Source organism: Benincasa hispida, chromosome 3 (genome assembly GCF_027475165.1).
Source record: "Benincasa hispida cultivar pf3 chromosome 3, pf3_genome.v1.1, whole genome shotgun sequence".
In the NCBI taxonomy this organism is placed as follows: domain Eukaryota; kingdom Viridiplantae; phylum Streptophyta; class Magnoliopsida; order Cucurbitales; family Cucurbitaceae; genus Benincasa; species Benincasa hispida.
In genome coordinates this window covers 28,070,409-28,079,372 of record NC_143480.1, presented here as the reverse complement: position 1 = coordinate 28,079,372, position 8,964 = coordinate 28,070,409, and the positions used below count along the sequence as shown (strand labels likewise).

Sequence of the window (8,964 nt, the reverse complement as noted above, 5' to 3'; positions counted from 1 at the left end):
GAAAAAGTGAGGTGCAACAAGAAAAAAGAGAAATGTCAAATGGCCCTATGGGTTCTAAATCCAATTTCAGAGAACAAACGAGGAGAAAGAAATAAGGAAACGAAAAATAAAGTCATTCTTCGAAAGTGGAAGATGTACAAGGATAGGGCTGGATGGTGTCGATTTCCACTGTTTTGATCGGATCTCTTTGATCAGTTGAAGCTCTTCCCCTGCTTTCCCATGCCTTCCTTGAATTACATTGATCCAACCACTTGGGTGTTTCTTCCAGATCATCTCTGCTATCCAAGGACGGATTTTGACCTCTCCGCCATTTCCAAAATTTCAAATTAGAAATAGAACTCAAAAACGGAGGAAGAGATAGAGAAAGGGACGAAGCTACTGGGAGAGATTTCTGTCACGCTTCATCCACTGATCAAACACACGGGCTTGCACTCAAACTTGCATGCATCAAAGGGTCATCTTCAGCCAAAACCCCCCACCGAAAGCGTTCCTGGAGGACTACGACACCAACAGCCCACCACCGAACGCAAACACAGCGACCAGGAACGGCATTTACCAGTTCGATTAGGGAAAATGATGGATGTGATTCTAGAAAGTGTCAACACATTGAACAAAAAAAGTGGGATTCACCATTGGCATTTGCTCAACAATGATTTTTTAGGGGGCTACGGAAAGCGGGAGAGGGGAACTTTTTTCATGGACAATAATAAATTTTAGTTGACGCTGCCAAATTCTAAAATTTTGGGGTGCGTCTTAGTTAATTTTTTTAATTTCCATGGCCCACTTTTCTTTCCCAAGAGATTTTATAACCTATTTTCAAAAAGGTTACAACAGAAATCTATAAAAGGACATATTTCTTGTTGTGATCCTTTGATAACATTACCATTTTATTGTTATTATTATTGTTTTGTTTTTGTTTTTTTGTCTTATAACTATTCAACAGAAAAAAATCAATAATTGAATGAGCGGTAAAAATGAGTTGATTGTATCCATATTTTTGTTAGTACTATTTATCAAAGGATGTTATTATACTAATAACAAATATAAAATAAATATAAAAATTAAAGTAGGACATGTCAAACAAATAACTTTAGAGGGAAGTTTTATTATATAATATATAACTTTTTTAAAAAAATGATAGGGTGGATGGTTCCAACCTCTTTTGTTATAAGAGAAGTACTTATCATGCTTTGAATAATTATATTAGGCTAAATATATCGAAATAATAACCTATTAGATAACTGTCATGTTGAACTAATTTAATCTTTTTAACTTTCTCAATTTTATAAAAATTTTCGGCCTTTTGAACATGTTTGAATTAACTTTTTGTTAAGTAGTTAAAAAGTATTTCTCAGTAAATAAACTAAAATAAAATAAAACTGTTTATAACTTAGACAAAATTCCAGATAAAATTTTAGATAGACATGTAACTTGAAAAGAATGAGTTTTGGTTATGGGTAGATCAAATTTTAAATATAAATGAGCTGAATCTCTATAGCATATGAGTGATACCTTTGTTCCATACATAGTTAATGAAATAACCATTTAGCTAAAAACCAACTTTTTCTTAACAGCTTATTAATTCAACAATCGACTATGTGAATAAGAAATTGTCAACTTGCAACATAGAGGGAGTAGGGAGAGGAAGACCAGATGCGAGTAAAATGGATCTAATTTAAATTATTAAGAAAAAAAAATAAAGTCTTACAATTATACGCTCAAATTTGATAACTTAGGCTTCATTTGGTAACCATTTTATTTTTTATTTTTATTTTTGAAAATTAAACACTACTTTCACCTTTAAATTTCTTCCTTTATTATCCACTTTTCATCAATGATTTAAAAAAACAAGCTGTTTTTATTTTGAAATTTAGCTAAAAACTCAACCATTGTACTTAAAAAATGTAAGTCATTATAAGAATTATAGGTGAAATAGGCTTCATTTTCAACTACAAAAACAAAAAATGATTATCAAATTTAAGCATATACTTGTGAGACTGTGGGACTTTATTTTATTTATTTTTTCTTTTTTGAGTAAAATAGGATCTGGATTATTCGAATTTAATTCTGTAGTTGATAATACATTATGATGGAAAAAAAATTATAAGTACAACTATTACCAAGAAAAAGGTCATAGTATCTGTTAGATCGATCTTATAGAACTCTTTGCAGTAGTAACTATATGAAAAGTTCCTTTCACTCTTTAAAAGGTAGGATCCCAATTACAATATTTAACTGTTAAATTCATATTGATTGCATAAAATATATCACAGAGTATAAATATAGTTTGACCATAATTAACATACAGTCGTTCATCTAAGATCGGATATATAAAATACATATGATAAAGATTAACACCCTCCATCTCTCCGACGCCGGAAAATATCGCATTTTGAAGCCACACGAGCCAAAGAATCATACGATGACCCACCTTTAGAGACGGCCTTTTCCCCAGTAATTTTCAGCATTTTAACTCTCTCCCTAATTTCTCGACCTTCTTCATCCTCCATTATCATTCTTACCTTCCTCTCTATCTCCTCCCTCCCCACCACTCCCTCAGCCCTCACCCTCACCGCCACCCCCAACTCCTCTGTCAGCACCACCGCGTTCATCTTCTGCTCTGCGTACAATGGCCACGTCACCATCGCCACTCCGTTCACTATTCCCTCTAACGACGAATTCCACCCACAGTGCGTTACAAATCCCCTTACCGATCTGTGGCTCAAAATCTCCGCCTGTGGTCCCCACATCGGAACCACTAAACCCACCTCTTTCGTCCTTTTTATGAATCCTTCCGGTAAGTATTCTGGGGCCGAATCGTCTTCCGATCCGGTTCCCACCGTGAAAAATATTCCCATGGGATCCGTCCCTGCTGGCGGCCGTATCACCCAAACAAACCGCTGCTGACTCAGCTCCAACCCCCACGCCAATTCTGTGATTTGTTTTGCACATAACGTCCCCCCACTCCCAAACGACACGTATATCACCGACTCATCCGGTTGCCGATCAAGCCACTTCAGCACCTCACTCTTCAAATTGGGCTCGCTATATCTAGTCAACGGCCCAATTGGATAAATTGGAACTTGGTTGACTTTTTCTTTATTTAGGTTTCCAAGTTCAGTCAGCGCTTTTAGCGTTATGGGCTCAAGATCCTGCCACGTGTTGCATAAAATTCCATCGGCCGTTCCAAGTTCTCGTGTGAAACCTCCGAATCCCTCGTAAATTTCCTCCCGGTTCAGCTGGAATATCTCGATGGTATCTTCAAATCGGACTGGAGTACAACCCGGGATTTCGAGAGGTTCGTGGTTGTATACGTGGGCGTCAATCATTGATTTGCTCATGGAAGGGTAAAAGAAGGAGAGAGAGAGGAACCAAGCAGTGGAGGTCATGAAAACGAAGCCCAACATGCCGAGTTCGTGGGCTATGGATAGAGCTTGGGTTCCAAAAAGGTCAACGATCAGCGCCGCCGGACGGGGCATGGTGGTGGTGATGGAGGAGCGGAGGAAGGGGAAAGAGGCGGTCATCATGGCATTGATTATATCGACGTAGGAGGCGTTTGGGTCGAGGGTGGATGAGGAGTGAGGAAGAGGGACGATGTTGGCGGCGGAGGGTTTTTGGAGGAGGTTTGATTCGGCGGTGGAGGAGTCGGTGCCGACAACAAAGAGAGTGGCTTGGAGGTTGTGGTGGAGGACGAGGCGGTTTGCCAGCTCGAGGAAGGGAATGAGATGACCCATTCCGGGGCTGACCAGCAAAGCCACGTGGGTTTTGGAGTCTTGAACAGGCATGGCGATGGCAGGAAGGAAATCAAGAAGAAGAAGGTTGTAGAAATTGTGTTAAGCTTGGGTTGTAGGTAGTCAATGGTGATATTTATATAATTTTAAAACCTTTCAATTTTGTAACGTCTCTACCATTGCCATTCGTAGTTTGTTATTTTTAAATGTATTTTGGTTGTATTCATTTTTTTGGAGTATTTTTTTCACATGACGAACTGTTGTTAGATAACTGAATAGATATAAGAAAATGAACCTAACTTAACTCACATACGAGAGTATGATTAACCACAAAGTCCGTTGTTCGAATTCTTCTACTCCAATTGTATTTTTAAAAATGAATGGATGTTTCTTATTGTACACTCATAAAAAGAAAAAGAAGAAAAAAGCTAAAAATCCTTTTTTATATATCCATGTATGGAGTTAGTAGGAGTGTTCGTGGGTAGGATTGGTCTACTTTTTAGATCCAACTCAATTGGTTGAGTTGTAAATTTCTTCAATGCAAACACTCTCTTATTAAACCATAAACACAACTCATCTTAACCATGAACACAACTCATATATACAAGTCATTATTTAAATTTTTTGTTTTAAAAAGAAGTAACATGTTAACATGTAAAAGAATTTGTTTAATTATTTTCACATATTGTATTAAGATTAGCAAATCAATTTTAATTTGTATGATGAAAATTCATTTCTGTTGTGTTAAATTTTTTTTTAATAATTGTTAGATAATAAATAATCTAAAAAATCATGAAATTTAGTCAAATTAAAGTATATATATATATATATACATTTTTTTGATAGATAGATATATTTAGAATTAATAATAAATTTGGGTTTATTCAGATTATTTTAGATGAATCAATTCAACTCATAAAATTTTTATTTATTTGAATCTAATTCAACCCAAATTATTGAATTGTGAGTGTTAAGCTTGGGTTGTAGGTGGTCAATGGTGATATTTATATAATTTTAAAACCTTCAATTTTTTAACGTCTTTAGCATTATGCCATTGGCAGTGAGTTTTACGCACCAAAATTGCTTGTTTCCATAATTATTAAATTACATAGTCTTCTAAACGCTAAAGTCGTGAAGTAATGAAAAAAATTTATTACACATTGAAAGTTGGATGATCTAATTAAATTATTTTAGGTAGAGCAATTTTTTTTCTTTTTTTTCTTTTGAAGAAATGATAGAGAAAATATTAATGTGTATCTTTAGGTTGTACTATTTTTTGGAGGAAAAAAAAAGTTCATCCATGATAAAATGTAGTTGGATTCCTTTAGTAATCATTTTATTTTTTGTTTTTGGTTTTTAAAATTGGACACTACTGTTCGCACGAGGTTTCCGGAGAAACGTGTCTCGTGGAGTTGAACTTGAGTTGGTGTTGATGTTGGAGTTGATTTGATGCGATGTGGTTCGATCTCTAATATTTGATCCTCTGATTCTCTCTCAGTTGGGTGAATATGCTTGACTTGGAGAAAGAAAACATCGAACGTTCTTGAAGTAGAAGTCTTGGAAACTTGGAGTAGAAATCTTGGAAGAGTATTTGTGTCTTCAAAGATCTTCTGCCTTATAGGAGTGCAGTTTCATGAGTCTTGGAAGTTTGAAATAAAAGTCTTGGAAGAGTATTTGTGTTTTCAAAGGTCATCTGCCTTATAGGAGTGCAGTTTCAGGAGTCTTGGAAGCTTGAAGTAGAAGTCTTGGAAGAGTATTTGAGTATTTTTATCTTTAAAGGTCTTTTGCCTTATAGGAGTATTTTTATCTTTAAAGGTCTTTTGCCTTATAGGAGTATTTTTATCTTTAAAGGTCTTTTGCCTTATAGGAGTGCAGTTTGTTAGTGAATTCTCTCTGGGTCTTCTGAGTGTAAAATGTTGCTTTACAAATGAAGAGAACTTCTCTATTTATAGAGTTCTCAGGTGGGCTTCGTGGGCTTGGTTGTTGCATAGGCCTGACCCTTGGATCCAATTAGTTGGTTTTGGGCCTGATCTGGAATTTGGGTCCAATTCAACTTTTTTTTTTGTAGTTTGGACTTTAAGCCCAAATAGTAATATCAAATTGGATCAATTTAATCTTATCTGATTCATCCACGTGACATCATCGAAACTTGTCTTCAATTCAATTCGGGACATGTGTCAACTTCTAATTGGACCCAAAGTCAATGATTTAGAAATTCGTAGTTAATTTAGCAAAGTGACTTGTGATTGGTCCAAAATTTCTCATTCAACAACTACTTTCACCTCCAAATTTCTTCCTTTGTTATCTATTTTTAACTAATTGTTTAAAAAAACAAGCTAAATTTTGGAAAACAAAAATAAATAGCTTTCAAAAAGTTATTTTTATTTTTAGAATTTAACTAACAATTCAACCATTTTACTTAAGAAAGATACAAATCATGGTATAAAATGTGAGTGATATAGGCTTAATTTTCAAAAATAAAAATAAAAAATCAAATGATTATCAAATGAAACCTAAATAGTTGTAAAAAGATTAGTTCTTCCTCGATAAGTAGCACAAATTTAAAAAATTAAGAATAATGATGCTAGCTAATTTTCATTAATGAAAACTTAAAAATCTAAAGAGCCTAGCATAGTTTCAAACTTATACGTGTATAGGAAATTTTTTTTTAAAAAAATAAATAAATAAATAATCCTTGAAATTTAGATACAAATTTATAAAAATAAATAAGAATAATGACTCTACCTAATTTGAGGGGCCAAATTAGCTTGGAATTTAATGGATTAAAATTATTACATAAGAAAATGAAGATATTCAACTACACATAAATTATGAAGTAATATATTTATTATTTTATTAAGGTTTTCAGATGGGACAAATCCAAATATCAATTAGAAACTAAAACTGAGAAGATGAAAAAAAAAACATATCAAACTACATTTTCCGCAAGCTTTTTAATTTTGTCAACCACTTCCTAATCTTCATAACGAAACAACACATTTGAGATGGTGATTATTTTTAATCAAAAACATTTCAAATCTCTTTAAGGTTAGTAGACATGTCAACCACTTCCGTAATAATTAAACTAATTTATTAATTTTGTTAAATTAGAAGAAAAATATAATTTAAATTATTGAACCTTTTTTTTTTTAATAAATATCAATTTGTACGGTATTAATTTAAACCTTAAACTAATAATTGTATCAATTTAAACTAAATTTTGAGGGTTGTATCAATTTAAATCTTCAACTTTCATAAGTATATCAATTTAAACCTTGAACTCTCATAAAAATATCGATTTAAATCCTGAACTTTTATATAAAACATAATGGAGGGTTTGAGTTGATACAATTATGAAAGCTTAGGGTTTAAATTGATACACTTATAATAATTCATGATTTAAATTGATATAATTATTAGTTTGGGGTTTAAATTGATATAACTCTCAAAGTTCAAATTTTAAATTGATAAAATTATTAGTTTAGGTTTAATTTGATACACCACTCAAAGTTAGCAAAAATTGATATTTTCCCTTAATATTATAGTTAAAATGTGGTTACTTATACCATTAACATTAATTTTAAATAATTAAAAATATACTTTAACATAATTTTAAGCATGAAAATAAATATCTTAAAGTGTAGACTTTGTTTGGTAATCATTTAATTTTTTTTTTATTTTTAAAAATTAAGTCTATAGACATTATTTCCACCTTTAGATTTCTTTCATAGTTATCTACTTTTTACAGTGGTTTAAAAAATCAATCCAAATTTTGAAAACTAAAAAAAAATAAAAATAGCTTTGAAAAAGTTGTTTTCATTTTTGAAATGTAATTAAGAATTCAATCATTGTACTTGATAGAAATGTAAATCATTATAAGAAATGAGAAAGAAATAGGTTAAACAGGGTGTAGGTTTAAAAATCATAAACAAAAGGTACATGTTATACTCATACACATAGAGACCGACAATGAGAAACCATCAGCTTACATGGTTACACCACATCGTCACGTAGGGGTGTTCATGGGTTGGGTTGGGTTAAAGGGCTTTTTAGACCCAACCCAATTGTTCGGGTTATAAATTTCTTCAACCCAAATAATTCTTCAACCTAAATAACCTTTATTAAAAAATGAACCCAACCCAACCATGAAATATTTGGATTGGCTTGGTTCGGGTTAATCGGGTCATTTATTTAAAATTTGGTTCTAAAAAAAAACAAAACGTAAATATGTAAAAATATTATTTAATTATTTTTCATATATTGAATTAAGATTAACAACTCAATTTCAATTTATATAGTGCAAATTTTCTTTCTAAAGTACAAAGAAACTACTTTAGTTGTTGAAGAATAAATTATTCAAAAAATATTGGAATTAAATAAAATTAAAATCAATATATGTATAAATAATTGTATTATAAGTAATAAAAATATATATTTTAAAGTTAATAATAAATTCGGGTTGGTTTGGGTTATATTAAGCGAACCTATGAATCAACCCAACCCATAAAATTTTCATTTATTTTAACATAACACAACCCAAATGAGTTGATAACCTAACTTAAATCGCACGGATTAGGTTGGATTGATCGATTTTTTCAGATCATCGGATTTTTTAATACCCGTACCGTCACATCACGCACGCTTTTGAATTTTAATTATAAACTTGTCCAAACATATAATTTTCAGTATTTCTGTAATTAAGTTCAATGATTGTGTGTCTTAGATGGCGTAAAATAAATAATTGCATTTTAAATTAACAATATTTGGGTATACCATAGACTATACATTTAAAAAAGAAAAAAAAAATATTGATAAATAGTAGTTGGACAACTGAATAGATTCTACACAAAGATAGATATACCCTCGATATGCACCAAAGTATTTTTTATTTTAAAATATATTTTAACCTTTGAGGTTTCAATATTGTATCTATCTATCAATATATTGTAATTTTTTTAAATAATAATAATAATAATAATAGACCCTTGAGATTTCAATTTTTTAAATCTTTATTATCGACTCTACTATTTTAGGGGCTATGCGGACAAATAGTAGAGTTGTGAATTCTTGAGAAATTAATAAAACATAAAATTAATATTTTTTTAATAACTCGGGGGCCAAATACCTGAACCCTCAACTCCTTAAGCCAAATACCCGAACCCTAAACTCCTTAAGCCAAATACCTTTCTAATGATGATGTACGTAGTATATTGTATAAGTTAAAGATTATGTG

General features: G+C 31.8%; 1 protein-coding gene across 1 annotated transcript; it reads right to left on the bottom strand.

The window, feature by feature from the left end:
- Nucleotides 1-2,165: 2,165 nt before the first annotated feature.
- LOC120074156 (UDP-glycosyltransferase 72E1-like) lies at nucleotides 2,166-3,969 on the bottom strand. The gene has a single exon (XM_039027180.2). The coding sequence runs from the start codon at nucleotides 3,783-3,785 to the stop codon at nucleotides 2,352-2,354; it is 1,434 nt and encodes a 477-aa protein (XP_038883108.1). The 5' UTR covers nucleotides 3,786-3,969; the 3' UTR covers nucleotides 2,166-2,351.
- Nucleotides 3,970-8,964: the final 4,995 nt, after the last annotated feature.

What these genes read in the sequence shown, in the direction of transcription:
- LOC120074156 (XM_039027180.2), bottom strand. Translation starts at nt 3,785, where the DNA reads ATGCCTGTTCAAGACTCCAAAACCCACGTGGCTTTGCTGGTCAGCCCC.